Below are 23,470 nucleotides of genomic sequence, written 5' to 3'. Positions count from 1 at the left end.
TAAATGTCCCTATTTATAATAAAACGTGTCAAAATGAATAATGTGTTGCCTTTGAATTAGAATGTCAAGATGTATATTCTACTTATATAATTCACCGTAGGCGGTGTAAAACCTATAAAGTAAAAAAATTAAATAAATTGAAAATTGAAAGCAACATCCGGAAGTCGTGTTTCGCACACTTCCTAACTTGACTCTCGTCCAGCCTTGCAGCCACTTTCCTTCAGGATGACTGGGAGTGACGCAGGGCAGACGGAATAAACTAGGGCTTGAGGGTAGACTAAGGACAGGGAGAACGGCGGTGATGCTGGAAGGACTGTAGCTTTCATTTCACATGTTCAAGCCCGATGCACCGTTTTTCCGACTGCACAGAGGACATGAGAGTAACCTATATTTAGGTTTCCCGTAAGAGATAATAATTAGGCATCATCAATTCATCCTTGGGGCGGATCAAGTTGAATACACTCCAAGGTAGGCTTCATCGTGCCTTGTTATGACAGTACTATAGTGGTTGCTTTGATGGGTGGGGTTTATTTACACAATCCATCATATATAAATGTAAGTAGTATTTATTATTTTATTTATAGACCCTTATTTTTTCAGCTATTATCAATAGGCTGTGTGATTGCTTTACCTTAGCTAATTCCTCAAGCGTTACAGTCACGATTCCTTACTACTGTAATTAGATATTAAATATCAGCACCCAATATATATTACAATACTGGTTTCTCTTTAGGTAACATTGATCCCCGCCCCTGTACAAAGGAAAGTAGCCTAGTCATTCTGTTTTGTTACTGAACACCAAGCTGCAAGTCGCATCCAGTTGGAGGATATTTGGACACCTCTCTCCGTCACTATAGAAAGTCTCCATCATGAACTACCTGCGTCGACGACTCTCGGACAGCAATTTCATGTCCAACCTGCCCAATGGCTACATGACCGATCTCCAACGCCCCGACCAGCCGCAGCAAAGCCCCGCAGTGTCGCCCGGCCCGACAGAGAGGCGGCAGTCCACCAGCCAGCCGCAGCAACAGCCGCAGCCGCAGCCGCAGCCGCAGCCTGGAGGTGGAGGCTCCGGCTTCTTCTCATCCATATCAAATGCTGTTAAACAGACCACAGCTGCTGCAGCTGCGACCTTATCTGAGGCAGCTGACCGGGCAGGGGTCTCCAGCAGTGCCAAGATCCTCCTGGTTATCGATGACCAGCAGACTGACTGGTAAGAGCAGTGCTTATTGCTTGCGCGGTGCCTCATCGTCTAGACCAAAATGTGTGGCAGACTGTGGGTTGCAGTGGCCTAACATCTAGAAGGTCATATGATTCACCCAGTGCTGTGAGATATATCATGTGTAAGAGCCGTTGGCTTTGCTCAGACCTGAAACACCGTGCAAACGTGTTTGTGTACTGATAGTGCCATGGCAAACGCACAACAGACTGAAGGCAGAGGAGCCATTTTCAACTGACTATCAGCTGTTGCTCATGTAGAAGTATTGCATTCTGCCAATAAAATGCTTAACATATGGGCGATGCACCGGGAATGGGCTAATGGCACAATGATGATGCAGGTATTTTCAAGTGGAGTGGATGTAAGAGCAAATTGTGCACAAGAAAAATGGATGCATCAGGTTAGTCAAGCCTCCTAACCAGTGTGCATAATGAATGCTTGTTGGAGCTTTGCGCACACAGCAAAGGTGATAAAACACTGCACTCTTGTCCCAAAATGACTCCCTAGGTGATATTAAACTATGCATATCTGTGAATCATCACATCAGAACCCTTCCATCCCACAGTACAGAGGCCCTGTGGTTCTCACACTCTGTCACTACATGCAGGATATGTGGATATTTATAGGGTGGATGTAAAAGTCAAGGTCCAGTATTAATGCCCTTATGTCCAATTCTCCTTGTGCATCAGGTAGTAAAATAATGTCATATAAGAATCTTAATTTAACTTTACCTTTTTGTTTATGTTGCATGGGGCCTTCAGGCCTAATCCTGATGAATGCCAGCAGTTACAGTCATACCAGCATGTAACGTACTGCCACTAACATATTACTTTATCTGTGGAGAAATAGCATTTATGTATTTGACATAACTCTTTCAGTGGTCAGTTTTGAAATGTTCTGCAAATGCTGGAAAAAATGTCATCTGTCAATTCCAGGAGAAAGGAGAAATTAGCAAAATTAAATGAACGTTTTTGAGTCTGAATACAAACAACAATTGGACTCAAATCTTCATTTTACATGCAGGGTAAAGGTCTTCAGAGGAAGAAAGGTCCACAGTGAATTTGACATCAAGGTAGAACAGGTAGGTTTTACACATATTTTCATTACTCTGTGTTCGTGTCAATCTTTACTCCTTATTAGGAGAACAGGGAACTTACAAAATAACTGGACTATTTGAAATAAACCAGCTTTAGCCTCATGACTAAACTGTGAACTTCAGTTGGAGATACGTTACATAACCCTGCCCATATTCTGCATCATTTGTCTTCCCTTTGATCATATTTTGGTTTGATATCTTTATTTAAGTCCTTTGGTGAGTCATTTTGTTGGGAAAATCTTACTAATATTTCAACTTGCATATTAGGTAAACTTATCAACAACAGGCCTGACACTAACATATAATAATTTGTGTTTTCTTCAGTAAATAACAGATGAATCATCCAGTACAATGGGTGCTATTATGGTGTTTATAGAGAGCCCTTAGAATGATAAATGTCCCAGAGTATTGATAGGAGAGGGGGCTGTTTTATTCATTCCCACACTGCTCTCTTGAAGTCTGATTAAGAGAAACATAGTTTGTTTGGGACATGCCTCCAGAAAGCCATTCTTAATAATGCAATGTTTTTATTGTAATCTCATATAGAAATAAATGAGTTGTTTGTGTGGTCTAGTCATTTTGGTAAATCTGTGAATACTGAATAGTAATGTGTAGCCTTGTAAAAAAATGAATACTAATTATTATTATTATTATTATTATTATTATTATTATTATTATTAACACAGTGTGTGTCAATGGCTACTTATGTAATCCACCCAACAACACTTCGAGGACATCCTGATTGTTATTAAATCTTTTCCACTGCCTGAGGCATTTTCCTCCCTTTTTATTTTTGTCCCTCTACTTCATGTTACCCTGGCATTTCCCCCGTGGCCTCTTAACAGGTAGAAACACACTTCAGATGAAGTCTGCCATCTGATCTGATATGACATTCACTGTCCTGCTGCTGTGATTGTGATTTTGATTCTTTTTCTTAGGCAGAATTCTCTGAAATCAGCCTGGTGGTGAATTCCACAGGCACTTACAATGTGGACATTGATGCAATCAGGAATGGGCATAAGGTTACTAAGTAAGTACTCTGCAAAATATTTCTAGTTAAGAAAGTTCTGAAAGTGCTGCTGAAAATTTGCTGTTGAAATCTGCTGAAATTCCACTATACCATGAATGGAAGTGCCTCATGACTGTTCAGTTTGTCTTGCAATGCAGTTTAATATTTTGCTAATGTCCTCTCACCCAGATCCTTAAAGCCAGACTTTGTGCTGATCAGACAACATGCCTTCAGCATGGACAAGAATGGAGACCACCGGAACATAGTGATTGGACTGCAGTATGCTGGACTGCCAAGCGTTAACTCTTTGCACTCTGTCTACAATTTCTGTGACAAACCATGGGTGGCAAGTATTATTCATCAATTAGTTTGAAACCATATGACACAATTTCATCTGCAAAGACATATGAAACTTAAATTTTGGAGTAGAAATGCTCTCTCCTAAACATTTCTGTCCATTTTAGTTTGCTCAGATGTCTAGACTCTCCAAGCAACTAGGCTCAGAGGAGTTCCCTCTGATAGAGCAGGTTTACTACCCAAACCACAAGGAAATGGTGAGTTCTTTGCCATCTGCTCTCCTTCTCTCTCTCCTCCCCCTTTCCACTTGGGCTGATGGGTATGTCTTAATGCTGAAGCCTTAAGGAGACACACACAGACTCACACACAAACAGGTCATTCCTTTGCACGGCCCACTTCACATTTTAGGAGGGTACTTTACTTTCGTGTCAATATCCCATCTCATGTAGCAGCTGAGACCAATCTAATTTTCTGAGGAGTGTCTTGTTTTTTTTCTGTAACTGGTAGATTATTCGTCTGCCAAGTCAGTGACATTACAGTTACACTGAGTCTGTTGCTGCAGAGCAGTCATCTCCACCCCTGCAGACACAGGCTGACAGTGCTGGGCTGGCTTTCAAGCCATCAATATGAATCAGAATCTCCTGCAGAAATAGAGGAGGTGTGCTGTGTGTCACTTCTGTTTGACAGAAATGCATTAAAAAATGGTGTTTTAGTGATTAGAGTGATGAATGATGAAGTTAATTTATGATAAGTCTGAGTATGTGATAATTCTCTTGTTACAGATTACCTCCCCCTGCTTTCCTGTAGTGGTAAAGATGGGCCATGCTCACTCAGGAATGGGAAAGGTAGTACTGGAGTGCTCAAGTGTTTACTCAATTCAGTGTGAACACAATATTTCTTGGGCCAATATATGCCAGTATATTTATATTTTGACCTTTGCCACTCCAGGTGAAAGTGGACAATCAATATGATTTTCAAGATATTGCCAGTGTTGTGGCACTGACCAAGACTTATGCCACATCCGAGCCCTTCATTGATGCAAAGTATGATGTCCGCATCCAGAAGATCGGCAACCATTACAAAGCTTACATGTGAGTTTCAGATTACTGCCAAAGAGCCAACTCACTGGTACATTACTGTATCAAATGAAAGTGGTTAAACAGCAAAAATAATTAAACAATTCTAATAAACAGGAGAACATCAATTTCTGGCAACTGGAAAACCAACACTGGCTCATCTATGCTTGAGCAGGTGGCCATGTCAGACAAGTAAGAGCTCAAAAATGCAGAGGAGATGAGATTATGAATCCTATAATATCTCCCTGCACTATTATAGATCTGTTTAACATGTTATTACAGGTATAGAATGTGGGTGGACTCTTGTGCTGACATCTTTGGAGGGTTGGATATCTGTGCTGTGGAGGCTCTACATGGTAAAGATGGCATGGACTACATTATAGAGGTACTAAAAGGCAGAAAAATCCTATCATTGGAATATTTGTCGGTGACCATAAGGGAAATCTATTAAATCCATCATATGTGGATTTTTAGGTGGATGACTGTTCGATGCCACTGATTGGAGACCAGCAGGACGAGGATCGTGTTCAGATTGCAGAGCTGGTGATTTCTAAGATGAACCAGGCTGTTCCACGCACTTTGAGCTCTTCCACAGCAGGGCAGCCTGCACAGGTGCTCAAACCACAGTCCTCTTGTTTTGATCCAGAAATCTCGTACCTGTCTTTATTTTTCACACATGTATTAGTAATATATGTCAAGGCAGATCTGTTTTTATTTAGTATGCACAGTTACACACAAGGTTTCTAAGAACATCTGAAACTTATGAGATAACATATACAATGCACTGTATATACTGCATACATACTGTATACAGACTATGACTATGAGAAACAGATAATGAGTAAATACATAGTGAAACACATTCATGTCCATGTGTATGTGGTGCCAAGCCATGCAAGCCTTTAAGCAAAGGACCTTTACGTGTGCAGGTGTACCTTGACCAAACTGTGGAACCATTGTAAAAGACAGCATAGTGAAGCCCCTGGACATATTACAAAAATGTAAGAATAGCGTTGAATAACAAAATAATAAGCATTCTGACTCTAAGGTAATGTCTGAAAATAGATGTCTACGTCTGCCTGGACCAATACTTAATACAACTCAGTCTGACAGTATTTTCAGGTGCATTGAGTGAGCTGACATATATTTCTAAGGAATCAAACAAACTGTTGCAAGGTTAGATGTCAGATGGTACAAATAATTGAGTGTCATCAGCATAGAAGTGGAGATTTATGTCATATGTGTGAGTAATCAAGAGTCAAAACAAAAATGAAGAGTAATGGGCCAAGCACTGATTCTTTTAACATTTTTTTCTATCTTTAGCTAATTTTCTTTCCTTTCCTTTCTTGATTGATGCACATTTACTCACTACCATTTTACCCCTGTGTGTGTTTTGTAGAAAACAGTGTCTCCTCAGCCTGTCTCACAGCCCAAAGTACCACAGGCTCAACAGCGCCCCTCACCTCAGGGTAAGAAATAAGAAGTTAAATGATACAATTTATTTTTGTCTAGAAATAATCTCTCTTTATTTCCAAGTCTAGGCAAGGATACCAGGAAAGTATTTGCATGTGATTGCTGATTTGTTTTTCGACTGTAGGTGGTCCTCAGCAAAGTCCCCCATCTCAGCAGCGCCCACAGCCTCAAGGCCAACCTCCTGCACAGGCCCAGCAATCTGCTGCAAACCCAGCAACTGGTGACCCCAGTGCTCAGGCTAAAGCTAACCAAGGACCTGCAGCCCAGCCACGGCCACCAGGTCAGGGAGCCCCTCAAGGCCAGAGAACTCCTTCTGGTCAGGGCTCTCCTCAGCGAAGCCAGGGAGGTTCACCACAAGCTCAGAGGCAGCAGTCTCTCCCCCAGCAGCAGAAACCTCAACAGAGGCCTGCACCTCCTAGACAGCAGTCACAGGGGGCAGCGCAGCAACAGAGGGCTCCCGGCCAGCAAGGCCGTCCTGGAGGACCCACCACCCAGCAGCCCCGACCTGCTGCTCAAGGCCATGGGGGCCCAGGAGGACGACCCCCGCTACAGCAAAAGCCTCAGCCCCCAAACAAGCCCAGTCAGGACAACCCGGCTATGGGCGGTTCTCCACAACTAAAGTAAGTAAGTGTATATGATAATAGATTATGGATCAGTTTCCTCTCATTTGTCTTACTTTTTGCCTGCATTTGGAGATGCATGCCACATGGGAAATCTATTCATGCACTTTTTTCGACAAACGATCCTCTTGAATGTGCATGATTTATTAATTCTTACATTTTCAGTCCTTCCGCAGCAGTTTCACCAAACAGAACATTTCAGATTTCATACATTAAAACAACATCAAGCCAACGTTGGCTTGGACATTTGTCACAATCCATACTCTAGGACACAGGTTAACAAATGTTCAACATTTTAAATCAGTTTTCTCTTTGTATCAGGTATGGATAGAAAAAAGTAAATAACTATGAAAATAGGTAATTACTCAGTATTGTTAAATTTTTAGGAGGTGTTTAAAAAAGTGGTTATATTTTTCGGTTGATGTGCTGTTATATAAGGCATTTATTTCAGAAATATACATTTTGATTTGAATAACTCTTAATTTAACAATTGATATTTATAAAATTAGTATTGCTTCTACCTTAGTGGTCAATACATTCTCCAGCTGACAGCTTTCATGGACAAATGACTCATATGATCCTGATTTTGGATTATATGAGATTGCATTATGCTCTCTTGAAATAGAGACATAAAACACTTGTCATCATCTCTTTGCATCCATTCACTATATCATATCAAAGCTAACTTGAAATGATAGGAAATACTGAATGGCCATATAGAAAGCTTTTATCATTTTTTACTGAGCCTTTTTTCTCATGCCTCTCTCTCTCTGTCTTGCCGTGCTTCATGTCTTTTCATTCCATGGGTTTGCTGCATGACTTTAATAGCCTCTTCCTCTCCTCTATTGCCATTTTCCTCTCTTTATAGCAAGTCCCAGTCTCTTACCAATACCTTCAACATTCCAGAAACCCCAGCGCCACGAGCCAGCCTTAGCCAGGATGAGGTGAAGGCTGAAACCATACGCAATCTACGCAAATCTTTTGCCAGTCTCTTCTCAGACTGAGACGGCATAAGCCCCCCTCCTCTCCTCCTACTGACAGAAAGATGGACAGGCAAACTGAAGGACAGATTCCCCCAGCGAACAAGGACCAACAGGATCCAATTCATGTACATTGACCATGATATGAAAATGTACACACTTGACAGCCACTGCCTAAATTGTTAACACCTTTTAAAATGAACAAAAAGTAGAATACACAGTTAATTTAGGCGCTGTTATCTGAAACATTCCTTGCCGCGCCTCAAGCTTAAGTAAGTCATTCACAAATTGTGTTACACAAACAAGTCACAGAACAAAGCCTATATATGCATGAACTCAAATACACAAAGATAAGAAACTAAGCAACAAAATATTGATCCCACTTGTTTGTAGGTGCCGTGAAGTAATTGTGATATTTATGTTTGCATTTTGGTCGGTTAGCCGACCAACTGAATGAATTATGGGACTGTACGAAAATCATTGGGGAGTGGAGGAGTGCTAAATCTAAGATTTTATTTTATAAAAAAGCAAGGCCCTCCCCAGTGTTTTTCAAAATTGTCAAAATTATATATTTATGCCAAACATAACAAAATAGTGAAAATACAGCAGTTTCTATTTTTTAATATAGAACTTGCTAAAACTGTTATTATATCCTCTGCATATGGCAAAATGCACTTCTATGGCACACATGAAAATCATCTTTTTGATTTACTAACTATTTTATCTATTTTTATATAAATCATCTCACATAAACAACATAAACTATGACCTAGTATAGAAATATGGGGTAAGATGCAAACAAATGAAAGACCCTTCCCTGCTCTCCCAATAAAGTAAGACTACAATCTCCTGAGTAAAAACAAAGTTACAATACCCTTTTCTGACCCGTCTGCCCCAAAATCATTTTTGTACAGTCCCTAACACAGCACAGCTGCACACGTGTGTCCAATGTTAGTTAATGCTGTTAATGAGCTGTTGACCGCTCATGGTGATGTCTTAGCTGCATGTCAACAGGAGGCAATGGTCGCATTTCCCAACCCCTGACATTGGCGCTTGTAACTGTGTCGTCACATGTAGTTGTATTTAGTAGTTAGTAGTTAGTACAGTAACCTAGTAGGTGTTGTGAGTATGTTGTTGCTGCCACTTTTTTTGTCGCACAAGAACAAAAGTCCAAAAGCTCTCCCCCTTGAAAGCATGCCTTACACAGACAAGAACGTCAGATCAAATGGAGTTGTCTCAGGGATTTCCAATTGATTGTGACACTTGTATGTGGGTGAGGGTCTTCCATTGCAGTTTTATTGTGCTTGTTTACTAATAATGAAGGAAAAGCATGCATTTTAATAAGGTAGAATCTTTCTATTATTTCAGATGCATTTGCACACAGAGAATACTGCAAAATTATACTTGAATACAGTGACATTGACTGATATATGAAGTTTTTATTTTCAGGTTTATACATCTGCCACTTGACGAAGCAACAACTCAGTGTTCCCACCCTGGGGTGCTGCTGTGTGTGTGACAGGTGTGGCACAGAAGGATACAGCATAGGCAGGGTTTGCAACTGTTCAGGTACAGTTAGTGAAAAATTTGATTATATACAGACAGTGTAATTTCATATACCCTTGATTCCAATGCAATGTAATGAAAAAGCTTCCTATGGATTTACAGTAAGTTAGTGGATTGAGTCATAATCTCCATAATAATAATGGAGTTAGTTGATGCATTGGGATTTTGCACTTAAATAACTCCAAACCTTAGTCTGTATCATACAATGCAGCAGACTTTCTGCTTCCATGCCCCCTGGTTTTCAATTACTTTATAGTCTGTAAGAATACGCTATACAATAAAGAAATAATGTAAAGGTATAGGAATGTTAACTGGGGGGTGTGGCCCTGCAGTAGATTTAGAACTTCCTGCAACCCAGCCCCCCCTTGCACTGTCAACCTTTCCTTTGATCACTACTGACAAATACTCTGTTTCCAGGCACTAAAATGTCTTCCAGAAGGAGTGCTTTCCATTTGAATGTCAACGTAGTATGGCAATATCATGCTTTTTAGAGAAGACCCAATAGCCAAAAGTATAAAGGAGCCCTGGTTCCCCTGCAGATTCTTCATGCTGCCTGTGTTTTGTGTAGCCACAGTGACCCCTTGTGCTCAATGGTGCATAAACGTGTGAATGTCGTTCTGTAACTGGTCAAACCAAATAGATGTGTTGTACAGAGCTCTGAGTGATGCAGAGTGTCACCTTTATCCCCTGCTGCTATTTGTGCTTGTTGATATTATGTGTGTCACTAAAGTTTTATTTCTTCATTCTATGTTTTTATTTCAACTATTTTGTACATGCTTACATTTTTTTCTATGAGGCAGGACTATCTGGGGCTAGTAAGTTTATGCATTAGTGATTCAGGCCTTCATTTTAAAATTTTACAGTGACTCAGTGTCAGTGCATGACTGTCTGATTTATCGTGTTACAGCGAGGATCAGTAAGAGAAGCTTTGTGTAACTGTTACACTGAATGTGTAATTTATGAAAATGAGTCATCACAATTAGCATGGATAGTTAACTTCAAAAAATGTCATACTGTCGCTCAGAGGCCTATTGGCCATTATAAGACATACTATTTGCCATGGCACCTCCTGAGACTGACAGGATGAGCTGTGACAGTGATGCAAAGAACTAGTTTCATGTATGTTTTTGATATTCACAGATTGTTTTTTTCTTTTTAAAAGTTTACATTATTTATGGTGGATATATCTGACTGTGAATGTACATTATTTTCTTTGCTACAGCCAGTTTTATTGTTTTCTAAATGCATTGTATTATCATTGTGAAAAGATTAAATCTTTACAAATTTGAGTTGAACTGTTCAGTTGATGCCTGCCAGATTTTAAAATGTACATCATAAATGTAAGTGCAAGAATCAAAAAGCTGAGGTTTTTGTCAATCAAAAAATTAGATATAGCATAATGTAAATCATGGTGGAATTGAATTAAATGTAAAAATATATATATATATTTGATGTTATATGCAATGTAGCTATATTATGTGAAAATGAGTATGTTATTAAAACATGCACATGTCTAATAAAGTCTATGACCAACAATGCCTGTTTTATTTGTTATTGACAGAACAGTAACACAGGGTGTTCGGGTTCAAGTTTCACTTAATTATGTCTGTACATTACGCATGTATGTCCATCCTGCAGAGACTCCTCCTCTGTTGCTCTGACTGAAGTTGTATGTATTTTTTGTGGCCTTTTTTTCTTTTCAAGTTGAAGGTCAAAGGATACAGTGTTGTGTTGTATGTTGTACAGATTGTAAAGCCCCCTAAGACAAAGATTTATGAAAATAAAACTTGTATGACCTGCCATGACATCCAAGAAAAATGAAAATATAACTTTCACTTTGGAATTGCCCGTATTAACTGTCCAGGAGTTGTGCTTGTGTTTTGTATTGTATGGTAATATGCAAGTATTTAAAATTTGAGGTCAGGAAGGAGCTGAAAAGGTCTCTAAATCTTGTAAACTTTTTAAAGCAATAAAACATGCTCGAAATGCATGCTGGGAACTGTGGACTGAGCACACTTTGCTCAGCTGAACAGTGTTTTGCAAAGTTGTTGTAATAGCAGCCACAAGGTGGTGTGGGCCTGCAGTCTGACTGCCACAGCCTTCCATTCTGCAGGAGATTAAACAGGTTATGTAATTCATTTTACAATGGAGTAATAACCCTTTTATGTCCGTTTGATCAGAACTATTCAATACAATACATTATATTAATTTTAAAAAACTGGAAGTGCATCTCTCTCAAACAACAAGGTAAAAACATGTTCTGTGCTACAGTTAGGATTCTTATTTTATTTTTAGATGTGAGATGTTTGTATTTCACTGACTATTCAGCGATTGAGCCATTATTATGTTGGTAATATTACAGAGACAAGGTTTTTTTGGGAGTATTGTCTTCTACTGTGTTATAAACAGCAAAAAGGTTTTGTCTACTCAGACATGCATTTTAGTTACATGATTTTGATACATAATCACACAGAAAACACGAATAGCAATGTGTGCATAATCCTATTAAACCAAACTAATCGGGCACATATGAACAAATGGCTCCCTGAATACTACTCATCACAGTTAAGCCTACCTTTTCTTATTAGAATAATGGCCTTATTCACACAGTTTGAGGAAAAACTAATTTATTATGTTCCAATGTCTTTTGGACTTTCATTCGGGCTGCATATCTGAATGCAGCAGCTGCAGCTGAGAGAGGCCAATAGTATTATGCATCCTCTAGTCAAAAGAATGCCTGTGTTTTGTTGTACAAATCAATATGACTGCATCTACAGTTGAAACAAATATTATATTAAAATTAAGATATTTTAGTTTCCCTTATCCAACTTTAAAATGACTTGCCGCTTCTAAATATTTTAGGCTGACTGGTTTTATGCAGTGAGGGAGAGAGCTCAATTTTAATCACCAAATGGATCAATTTCTTTTTCCCTTGAAAGTTTTTACTGTAGACAAAAGTGTCTGGAGTGCAAAATCCAATTTTGCGGGCAGAATGTTATATGGCAGCTCGCTCACAAAAGGTCAGTGTGGTTTTTAAAGCTGTCTGCCCGCTTGCACTTCTTATCTAGCGGCTCAGTGGGCCATACCATTCCCTCCTAACAAATCTAGGTTTGGTTAGCAGTTCAGATGCTCATCCGATCTGGACAGACATAACTTCATGTTCTGGAAGATGATTACGTTCTATTTTTTTTGACAAGTCAGCATCATTTACACATACCACTGCACATCTTGCACATCCATTCACAAAAAAACAACAGAAATTGCAATTTTCTCCCACTACAGTCATGCACTTGAGGTGTTGTGTAATCTTCTAAAACAACTTCTATGACTTTGCAGGTCACAAACAAAGGATTCAAGGGTACTGCCAGCAATAGTCTTGTTCTGTTAAGGGAGGGGCGCTCACGACTTCTTCTCTGAGCCAGGATATTTCCAGAGCTGACCCATTTAAACAGCCTGGAGAAAGCTGAGAGCACAGGTGCATCTGGATGGCTGCAAATGGCCACCGGAATGCGTAATTACATACATTAAGTGTCAAAACTGATTTGCACATGTAATTTGATGGGAAGTGCAAACTACGCATGATTTGAATGGGAAAGACTCCAGGCTCCGGGGTCATGTCACATTTGTCTCATTCATTTCAAATACTTGTACAGAATACTTGTAACCAAGGTTTCTGAGTCACTCCATTATGGAGGGAAAAGAAAAGCTAATGTCAGTCCACAATTCAGTTGTTTTATTCAGAAATCAGATGGCAGTCTTTGAACGGGAAACAGTGGCTGTTACAGCTATTATACATGGCCTGCAGCCTTGCACAATTAGTGCAACTCAGTACTACTTTGCATTGTGCTGCTGTGGGATGGAGAGCGAGAGATATCCATATTTAGAAGGACCTCATTGATTCTTCCAAACCAAGGCACAAAAGATTTGTTGTCTGTCCAGTCTTGAATAGCGCAACCTTAATGACAGCTCTGCATTATAAAATCTTCTGGTGACCTCAATCGCAGTTTTAAAATCTGATGAAACTCTCTAAATGTAATATAACTGCATTCTGTTGCCATGTTGTTACATAACAATATCATAGTGACAATGCACAGCCACAAATAATTCACACCATCAGGAGGCCTTGGAAAGAAACTGCACCCACAGAGAGGCCCGTCTCTTCGTTCTAAATGTGTTTCCCCTTTAATAAACTCGCACACATGACTGAGTGATTCCTTAGCCAAAATGGTAGATGATGAAGGATGAGAGAGAGAGGAGTGTGTTGTAAAGATTTAATTAAGACTCACCATGGGATGTCTTAGTGTGTCTCCAGAGACACCAGGACAGAGAAGTTTGTGTTTGTTCAGTGCAGCTGTGAATAATATTTACACTATTCTTACTTTGACCTACATGTACTGAGAGGAGGATCTGCCCACACGAGTCTTTCTTCCTGTCTTATTTTTACCGTGGGGCTGCCACAGGGGGCCTCCTTATGGTATACCTTATGCTAACTTCAAATTGTCAATCTCTGCTGGAGATAATCTCGGCCAGCAGAGATATCGACACTGTATGTTTCCACCGAACGTGCGTCGCTGTGAAACTGCACTGCTCAAACCCTCCTGCGGTGTATTTGTAGATTGTTGAAGGTTTACAAGCAATTTTCAACTCCCTTCATCCTTGTGACGTAAATTTGTATGGTCTCCATGGAAGACTCCCATCAGCACTTTACTTCATTCCCTTTGAAATCAATTCAGTCTCTTTTGCTCCTACTCAGTGTGGGTTACCATGGATACCGCTCCCAAACGGTTTGGCTTGTACATCAGTTTGTTTATGAGTGTTACTTGCAGTGGATTTGAATGTTCTTTTTGTGTGCAGCCAAAGTAAACATAATTTGCTGATTAAGCATGAGAAATTACATTCAAATGGTTATTCTATTCTATTCTATTCTATTCTATTCTATTCTATTCTATTCTATTCTATTCTTCAAGTCTCAAGAGCATCCCGTTTGGTCAAGGTTTCTTCAAGCAGTGATTTTTTTGCAAACATTTGCTTCCTTTACAACATGCAATATCAGCTACATGAGCACACTAGTAAGAGTGTTTCTAACTCAAGTGCACTCTGAAAAGGCCTAAAAATCCTCTGAATATAATCTAGTCTGATCCACCAGGAATCAAAGCTACGCCAACGTGGATTCTTCAGTTGAGCCAAGAGAGCATCCAAATACTTCACTTCGCTGCATCTAAATCCTCACAGAAACACGTGGTCTGAGTGGCATGTGCTGTATGGCTGCCACAACTGTAAATCGTGTCTGGGGCAAGAAAGTTGGGAAGAGAGGATTGAGTGGATTAATTTGTTGAGAATTTAATCAGGGTTCATTCGGGATTAAGGGAAGACTGGGTGCATCTCTCCAGAGTCTTCAAATTCACAGCTGCTGCATTTCACTCATCTCTGAGTCCACTGAATCAGAGTATCTAAATATTTTATACAAGGCATGTAAAGGTCCTGTAAGATCTGAAGGAAGCCCCCTCATTCTGACATATGTATATCTAAGAGGTCTAATTCTGGCTGTGTGAAATATTAACCACTGCAGGGGCCGCGGACAAAATGGCATTCCTTGTGAACCAGTCCAGCTAAAATGTGTTTGCCTTAACATTGCTATCTAATGTGTTTTCCTTGTTTCCTCTGGCATGTCATTACAGTCCACAATAACCCAAGCTGAGAGCTGCTTTGTATTAGCCTGCCATACCGGCTATTTTGGGCTGGACTTTGTGAGCAGTGGGGTTTGGCTGGATGTGCATCCCTGCATCTCTTATGTAATTCCCTCTAATGGTAACACAGAAATCCAAAGAGAAAGTTTGTAGAGAGTAACTTAATCTTACATAGAGTTGATTGGAGGCAGCTGGAGAACTGAAGGTTGTTTACTGTGTCAGCAGAGCGCGGAACGACAACAAAGCAGAATGTCCAGATTCTTCCTTATGGCTCATTATGGCTGATATGTCAGAGCAGCATGCAAGCTTGTTGGAGCAGTGGAGCCGGAGTGAAGCAGGGTTCTGCTTTAATGTTGTTACTTTGTGGTGGTATAAGCCTGATTGATCCCTGTCAGAGGGGCCTCTAATCAACAGAGAGCCATTGATTTCCTTTCCACAGAGCCTACAAGGTGCCTAAGACACCTGCTAGCAGCCAGCTGACAGACACTTATGCCTGCTAACCAACAGCTGACACAAACTGATGCCAATGCACTGTGTTTGAGAGGGTGAGTCACACATGCTCAGATAGATCCCACTCTCAGGGATGTTGGACACGGCACAATGTGAGATCCACTGTTCTGTCATTCTGAATCATATCTCATACACGTGGTATATCACAGATGGAGTCTCGGTTAGCTATGGTGTTTTATAAGTAGGATGCATGCAGGAAAAGTATAGATAAAAAACCTGGTGATTATCTACTGCATGCAGTGTAAAAATGTGTTTTGCTGTAACAAAATGAGCCCTGTCAAAGCTAAATATCGTTGCGATCTTCAGCCCCATCAGCACAGTTTGTCTGTAGTGAATTGTATCTTCTGTGAGAATGCTTCAATAAGCAGTTTTCCAGCGGCAGTCACATGCTCCCAGGCTGGGGCTCACAGCCAGCTGTCCCCATCATCAATTCAGACAATGCACAAGGCTGTGGCGGGGTGAGACTTTGAGGCAGATGTGTGTGGCACAGGGCAAGCTAAGGAAGGCATAATGTAACTGATTTTTAATCTTGCAAGATTGCAAACAACTAAGATGATGTGTTATATCAAAATGATGTTGTGTCAAGGAAGATTTGATTTCCACTGAGTACAAGAGGACATTTTCTGAGATGTTCTCCAGAGTGGAGGTGTTTTTGGTTTTGGGCTGTTGGTCGAATAAAACAAGGTAGGCCTATTTGTAGATGTCACCTTAAGCCATGGGAAATTATAACGGCCCTTACAGAAATTTTCTGACATTTTATAGACCTAACAGGCTAATCAATTACTTAAGAAAATAAGTGGTGTATAATAAATCATGAAAACAATCCGCAGCCTTACATGACATCGATCTTCCACCAAGGCAACAGAATTACAGTATACTGGCACAAGACTGTTTTTTTCTCATCACCATGTATACTGCATGTGCAACAGTGTAGGAGGAAGATCAGAAGTGACCAGTCAAGAGTAGGCGATGCCTAATTCTGCGGGCAGTTTTTTTAGTCTGTCTGCAAACTTTCTAAAAATGTAAATGTCAGAATCACTTTGCCTCGCGATGAAGAAAGCTGATTACAAAGCACCTTTCATTGCAGGAGGACACAAACTAACAGCAGTTCCCCCGGAAATGCCCATGCAGTAGTCCTCCGGGCTCCATCTTCCGAGATGAACGGAGAGACCGCATTGCTGTTCCGAGACTGATCACCCTCCCCAGCCTCTTCCAACACCCCCAACCCCTCCTCCCTCCCTCGCTCCCTCCCTCCCCATACAAACACGCACAACCACGCCTCCAGAGGCACGCGCACAAGCGCAGGCTCAGACACACCTCCTCTTTCCCCTCCATCATACACAAACACACACACGCACAAAGCCATAAGTGACTCTGAGAGCATCGCTGGGTGAAGTATACAACATGTAAGGCAGCATGAAGGACAAGTGCTCGGCTCCGGGAGGCTTACGGCAGGGCTGAGGCTGCACCGCGCGGAGAAGAGGCTGCACAGACTTCACCATGTTCACCGCATACGATCTACTCAATGGCGAGACGGTAAGGCCCCTCATTCACTCGCGCAATCGTTCAATTCCAAACTTAGCCAAAGTCATCCCCCCTTTCCCGGCGGGCTCTGTCCTGGTTTGAACCCGTTGTTTATTTTTTTGTTGAATATCTGTAAATTATGTCATTCCCGACTCAAAGGCATTAGGTCAGCCACAGAGAATGGAGGGCCGTTCGTGCCGCAGCACCAAAATAAAAAAGGGTGTCGAAGTGCGTTAGAGCAAGTATTTGGTAACGCTTCAAGGCTCAATGCGCCTCGGTATGGAGGTTTCAGGCGAATCTGCATCACATGTGTTATTGTGTGAAAATAGTGAAATTGCCAGAATAGAGTCGAAGTTTTTAGTTATTGTTACTAACTGCCAAGCTAATGAATATGAGCTCAATTAATATTAAACTGCACGTAGAACCATAACCTCATGCAACGAAAATGATAAGCTGGCACAGGAAAACACAGCCTTTGGCTCTATGAATAAGCTATTATAGCAATATCATTGGTGTATCCTTTGATAGGTCAATATAAAGTTGCACTTGTGTGTCACAGGTGGATTTCGCCCACACAGACAATATTAAAGCAATTCATAGTGAATGGGAGTCCATTTTTTTTTCAGACCTGAAATTGTGCCCTGAGTGTGCAACTCCAGCAGTGTTGGATGGTTTCTTTGCTGTGTGCTGTAGCCATGGAGACAGTGTGTGGCATGCGGTTTTATACTTGTGCAGGAAAGTGTTGTCCCTTTATGCAAGAACATCCTTAGACCATGAGGATAAGTAGAGGAAGGAATACATGCATTTAGTTTGCCGAAGCTTCTCATCCTGTCCTCTAATTTAAAACTATTTTGTCTCATCTTCAGTCATCATTAAAATATTAACACTTTACTTGATTTCCACTGGGACTTAAAAGTGTGTCTGGGGGGGTCAGTAGTGATGTCAACAGTGACGTAGACCTACTTAATTGATTCTGTTATTATATTAATCTCTTATGGCATGTTGCTGCATTGTTATTGGGACTTGTACAGCTGGACTATTTTGCCAGTATCTCGCAAACACATTCATATCTCCTTTAGCAACATCATTGGAGACAACGTGACGGGGAGCTATTGTTCATATCCACTGATGTATTAAAGCTACAGCTGTTTGAGGACAGATATATTGTTGAAGTGAACTTCTCACTGACTGTTCAGTCTTCACATCCTGCACCTTATTGGGCATATTTTTATGCTGTGTAATAGATTGTCTCAGTCTCATCAAGGTCCTTGCCATCTTGCTGACACCTCACCTCATTCATTTAAACCTAGAATAATAAGAAGATGATGGTAAGAAAGTAGATTGATTTAAGGAACTTTTTCCCCATTTAGTGGCATTTAGTATAAACTTCAGTACCCATACAATCATCATTGACATATTCTTCACTGATGGGATGTTATTAAGGAATTTATTCCTGCTATTTTGGCACAACTGACACAAAATGTCTCACAGTTGGTATTTATATTATAGTGATTTCGGCCATCAATTATCATTAGTGACCATTTTTTTACAGGATTTGAAAAGATGGGGAAATTTGCTTTTAAACTACAATTTAATTCCTGAATAGATTGTTCTACAATTGTTGGATTTAGCAAATTGAGTAAAATTGAGGTCTTGAATTACTTGTGCAGATGAAACACTGGCACTATAAGATGACTTCTAAAGTATTTACTACTACTTTATGAAATTGGACAAAACGCATGGTAAATCTAAAGAAAAGTCAATCAAATTGATTATACTAAATTCAGGTGATCCATCTTCACAACTGATCTGTGATCTGGTTTCCATTTGCAATGTTTTCACCCATTGACATGCATTCATGCATGTCTAAAAATAGTGTTTTGAAATTAAATAAAGAACCTTCACATACAACTATAACTGCTGTGTTTATTTTTATGAAGAGCAGCAAAATACACGCAGGTATCTTATAATATGTATTTGAAACAAAAAAAATCTAAGGAATGAGGCAAAGCAGACAATAAAAATTGTTGGTTTGTCTGTCACGGTTGGTCATGTGTGAAAGGACTTGATATTTAGGTGTGTTGTGGAGACATGACAGGGGGATGGCTGGTCAGTCCTCTCTCATCACGATGAACAGATGGTAACTCAGCATTAGCTTGTGGGTCGGTGCCAACAAGGAAGCCCATGTGTATATCACATGTAAATCCATTGTTGAAACGGAATCATTTTGTCCATGAAAATATTTAAAGCCCTTAAAAAAATACTCTGGATCTTTAAGCAGAGATTCACAGCAGTTTTCTGTATATTATTCATTTATAAGATGTAAATTATTCAAACAGTAGAAAACAGAAATGCTTTGTTGCATTGCGTTTTTAAGAATTGTTAAAACAAGGACAGCCACTTTTACATTTTGAGCTGTCTAATATGTATAGGTCACAGGATTTAATGGTAAACCATGATATGCTGCAATTATGCAGTAAGATGAAAGACCTCAGATCATATTTTCATTAGAAATTGGTTTAAAAAGCTTTAATATTATTCTCTACTAACATGTTTAATGATTAATATACCAACCAAACAATTTTACCTACAATTTGGTATTATGTCATAAGTTATGTTTTGCATTTTCAATGAAAGAAACCTTCAAGTTAGCAGTGCAGGATAATTTGAATAGTTTATTTTAGCGTACAGTGTCTCCAGTCTAATTAAAGGTCATGTCTTTGTCATGTCATGTTTTTTTGTGGTATGATTAAATGCAAACTGCCCCCTCAAATATGCTAAATTATGTCATGAGATGAACTTGGTTGGCAATGGATCTAGTGCATCTGTTAATTATATACTATCATCATTACAGGCGTGGTCAGGTTGTTGTTGTACAGATTCACTTCACTGATTTAGCTTTTTAGATGCTTTTTACTTAAACATATTAAAATGATTTTAAAAAGTCTGCCAAGATTTGTTTCACAGACTAATCAAGCATATGCTGATCTTGCTATTGCTGTAAACAACACACTGTACATTTAAATTGTATTGAAAGGTATTTGTTTTCTTTTCTCTCTTTCTTTCCTCAGGCTGTGTTGATCTTGAATCACACTGAATGGAGAGCTTTGAAGTACCTTTAAGATGACACGAACGCATCCCCCTGATATACTGGCATCAACACTATATCGGGACTTTACTCTAAATCCCATCAGCAACCACTCGATTTCACTCCACTCCTCCCGGCAATGTGACTCGAAAATGATAGACAAACCAGAAATCATCAACAAAAGACACTGCCGTAGCTTTGACTTCATTGAGTCACTGGATGACCCGCAGTCCCTCTCTTCCTCAATGGAGTACCCTTACAAGAGGGCTGAGCATCAGACAATAAACAAAGATCTAATGTGGAATGGACTAGATCAACCGGTGCACCTTCGCTTTTCGTCTCCCGATCTGTTCAACACCAGACAGTTCCAGCAGCACACCACCCAGGATAAAACCAGCCATCTTACATGGTCAGACTCTAAAAAGAGAACAAGATCTAGAAGCGCTCCAAGAATAAAGTCCACCCTCACCCCTGTGCCCATCTCAGTGTCCCCTCCAGGAGCCAGGAAGGGGAGGGATGCACCTCAAGCTGCATCAGATACCTTCAGGACTTCTGAAACACATAGAGAATCCTACTCCTCAAACAAGGCTTTTTTGAATGAGGTGCATCCTAACAAACTGCAGCCTCAGACCCCCCTCTATGTCTCAGACTGTTTTGAGGAGGGTAAACCAGATAAACCAGCCATAACCCCTCATGTTAGGTGCCGTGTTGACATTAAACCAGATGCTGCTGTACTGCAGCACACATCTAGGCAGGTTCCCAATGCACGAACTGAGCATCTTTGGCAGCGATACTCCCAGGCCAGTAGCAGTAGAGGTTTGTATGTACCTCAACAGATTGTGTCCTCACCAACGCCCACTCCGAGTGAATGCTACAGTGGAGATTTTAGACAAGGATACCACTATACCACCAGCATGTCTCCTATCTCATACCAGCATCTAGACATGCACAGAATGCCTTCACCAACAGCACCATATCTGAGTCAAGAACAAAGAGCTTACTCAAATCCCAACATACCAACCAAGTTTTTCTATACAGAGGACCCAGTCCGGTATCAAGTTCATCCCTATTCTAGAGCATACTTTCAGGATGACCGGTCCAGTCTAACCAGCCATGGTAGTACAATGACTAGTCAGTATGATCCAAGGACTCGATGGGTGCACACCCTTCCTGTTAGGTCGTATTACCCAGAAAACTTTTCCAACAGAGAGCCAGCAGACTCTGTATATAGTAGGCCTTACTCCACCAGTGAGGCAGGATCATACTTTTCTCAAACTCCACTGTCTAGATCTTACTATGGAGAGGACAACCGGTCCAATCCATACTATATGAGTAACTCAAGGTTGTTTTATTCCAAACCATGCTCTCCTGAGGAGCAGTACTTTCCATCAAGGCCATACCATACGGAGGGTCGTCGACGCCCTCGAATGTCGCAGGCCTTTTCAGATGACTGGTATCGCTCAAGTATATCTGGTTACTCCAACCAGTCCTCTCAGCACACACCACCAAGAGTAAGGCAAGACCCCAGTACACCCCCGTGGTTTACTAACAGCTGTGTGGAGACAAGTAGATTAGGAGCAGAGGTCAGAAACCACTCTAAGTCTTGGGACAATATTCTCTATCCACGGCACGAAAGAGAGCAATCAGTGCCTCGTGGTCGAAGCTATGAGAACCTGTTTCACCAAGCAAAGCATGCAGCATCCTCTGACATACAGAGTCAACCTGTTATACTTAACCTCTCAAGTTCACCAAGACGCTATGCCGCCCTTTCGCTCTCTGAAAGCTCGTTAGAGAGGGGCTCAAGCAATCCGTGGAGGAATACCAAGAGTGGGCATTGGTTTGTAACTCCTGAGATCACCATAACAGATAATGACATATGTGCAGGCAACAGCAAGCGGCGTGATGTGCATTCTGTCAGCTGGGATACATCGGACGGTGAAAAGATACCATCTCCAAGAGTAATGCATCACAAGCAGCCACAAAATACACAGGACATAACCAAAGAGAGGAAACACAACAACTTCTCCCTCCAGCAGAGTCTAGAGCAACTTGACGAACTCTTAGCTGATTTGGTTGTTGATTACAAACCACCAACTAGCAAAAAGTCAAGTGAGGACCTTTTAGACCAGCTGAAGCAATTAATTACTGAAGATGACAACAAAGACAGAGGATCTTCTGGACTGGAAAACATAGGATGCCTGAACACACAGCTCCCCTCATCTAAATCCAGCCCTGACACAATCAAAGACCCTGATAGTGGGTGTGATGCTTTACAAAGGAGTGCAGAAGAATGTTCTCCAGACCACAGCACAGATGAGGACGACACTATGGTGTGCGCTAACAAGAAGTGCAACCGGATTGAGAGTATGTTCAACGCCTGCTTGTACTTCAAATCATGTCACAGTTGCTACACCTTTTACTGCTCACGAAACTGTCGCAGGGATGACTGGGAGATCCATAAAGAGAGCTGTCTGTACGGCCGTGTGAACAGTGTGTGTCGACACACTCTTAAGTTCTGCAGAGAGAATACAGAGATCCACAAAGCCTTCTCTCGCGTTGCAAAAGCTGGCTATCTCTCCAGAGGGAGAGGCGTTCTCTTTCTGGGTTTTGCTAATCCAGAGACAGCTGACAACTTCCTCCAAGTTGGACTCGAGAGTCTCCTCATGTCTCCCACATACCTATCTCTCAGAGAGCTGGATGGCTTCAAGGACAACCTAGGCGAATACTGCAAGGAACTGCAGCAGGCAGGTAACGAGTATGACCCCAATGAATGTTTCCTTCTGAATGTCTCCGTAGCTGTTGGTGAACTAGTGCCTAACAGACCTTCACCAAGGGTCCCAGCACCAACAGTTCGAAAATATGCAAAGGTGTCCTTGGCCTCCTCAAGCCCTGACAAAAAGGTACTCAGGAAGGAGAGTGAAATGGAAACTCTCATCCTCACTCCGCCTCCAGGCACACCGGACATCGACAAGGAGGGAGAGGAGGGCAGGAAAGCCAGAGAGGTGTGCTTTGTCAATATCCAGCGTGAGCTCAGGACAAGGGGAGTCTTCCTTCGTCATGAGTACCCCAAAATCTATAATCAGCTGTGTGAGTTTGTGGAGAGCAACAAAAGGTTCACTCCAACTACAATTTACCCAATAGATAAGAGAACAGGGAAACAGTTTATGTGCATGATCATGGCTGCGTCCGAGCCAAGAACACTGGACTGGGTTGGTACCCCTCATCTCTTGGATGATATTATATAAGACAGCACTAAATAGTTATGATAATGATGTCACCTACACTAAATGTACATACTGTAAATACGTGGTGTTGCAAATTTAAC

The 23,470-nt window shown here is 41.0% G+C and overlaps 2 protein-coding genes across 6 annotated transcripts in view; both read left to right on the top strand.

Annotated features, from left to right (window-relative positions):
* The first annotated feature begins 215 nt into the window (after positions 1-215).
* Positions 216-10,872, top strand: syn1 (synapsin I). 5 transcript variants are annotated; one of them, XM_068703454.1, is made up of 14 exons: positions 216-468; positions 858-1,213; positions 2,243-2,300; positions 3,254-3,345; positions 3,514-3,670; positions 3,789-3,878; positions 4,404-4,466; positions 4,570-4,712; positions 4,815-4,889; positions 4,980-5,082; positions 5,172-5,309; positions 6,097-6,166; positions 6,295-6,790; positions 7,659-10,872. In XM_068703454.1, exons 2-14 carry the CDS (start codon positions 870-872, stop codon positions 7,792-7,794), a joined length of 1,965 nt encoding a protein of 654 aa, XP_068559555.1. In that variant the 5' UTR covers positions 216-468; positions 858-869; the 3' UTR covers positions 7,795-10,872. The 5 variants fall into 5 exon arrangements, with proteins under 5 accessions (XP_068559555.1, XP_068559556.1, XP_068559554.1 ...); XM_068703455.1 differs by having other exon boundaries at positions 734-1,213; positions 7,697-10,872; XM_068703453.1 differs by having other exon boundaries at positions 734-1,213.
* Positions 10,873-16,840: 5,968 nt separating this feature from the next.
* unm_hu7912 (un-named hu7912) overlaps positions 16,841-23,470 on the top strand; it is a 7,968-nt gene continuing 1,338 nt past the window's right edge. Inside the window, exons 1-2 of the mRNA XM_068703987.1 lie at positions 16,841-17,069; positions 20,129-23,470. The exon at positions 20,129-23,470 is cut by the window's right edge and continues 1,338 nt beyond it. Of these exons, the coding sequence (XP_068560088.1) occupies positions 20,181-23,390 (3,210 nt within the window). The 5' untranslated portion in view covers positions 16,841-17,069; positions 20,129-20,180 and the 3' untranslated portion in view covers positions 23,391-23,470. The remainder of the gene's footprint in view (positions 17,070-20,128) is intronic.

The sequence above is a fragment of the Cebidichthys violaceus genome, unplaced genomic scaffold, assembly GCF_023349555.1.
Source record: "Cebidichthys violaceus isolate CVI_PGR_0920_01 unplaced genomic scaffold, fCebVio1.0.p SCAF_9, whole genome shotgun sequence".
Taxonomy (NCBI): Eukaryota; Metazoa; Chordata; class Actinopteri; order Perciformes; family Stichaeidae; genus Cebidichthys; species Cebidichthys violaceus.
The sequence above is the reverse complement of the archived record's forward strand: the minus strand, read 5'-3'. Positions and strand labels throughout refer to the sequence as shown.

Excerpts from the sequence above, each read along its gene's own strand:
- syn1 (XM_068703454.1), top strand. The coding sequence starts at position 870 with ATGAACTACCTGCGTCGACGACTCTCGGACAGCAATTTCATGTCCAAC. Across the intron at positions 4,713-4,814 it reads AACCATTACAAAGCTTACAT|GAGAACATCAATTTCTGGCA; the intron begins GTGAGTTTCAGA and ends TCTAATAAACAG. Across the intron at positions 6,791-7,658 it reads GGCGGTTCTCCACAACTAAA|CAAGTCCCAGTCTCTTACCA; the intron begins GTAAGTAAGTGT and ends CTCTCTTTATAG.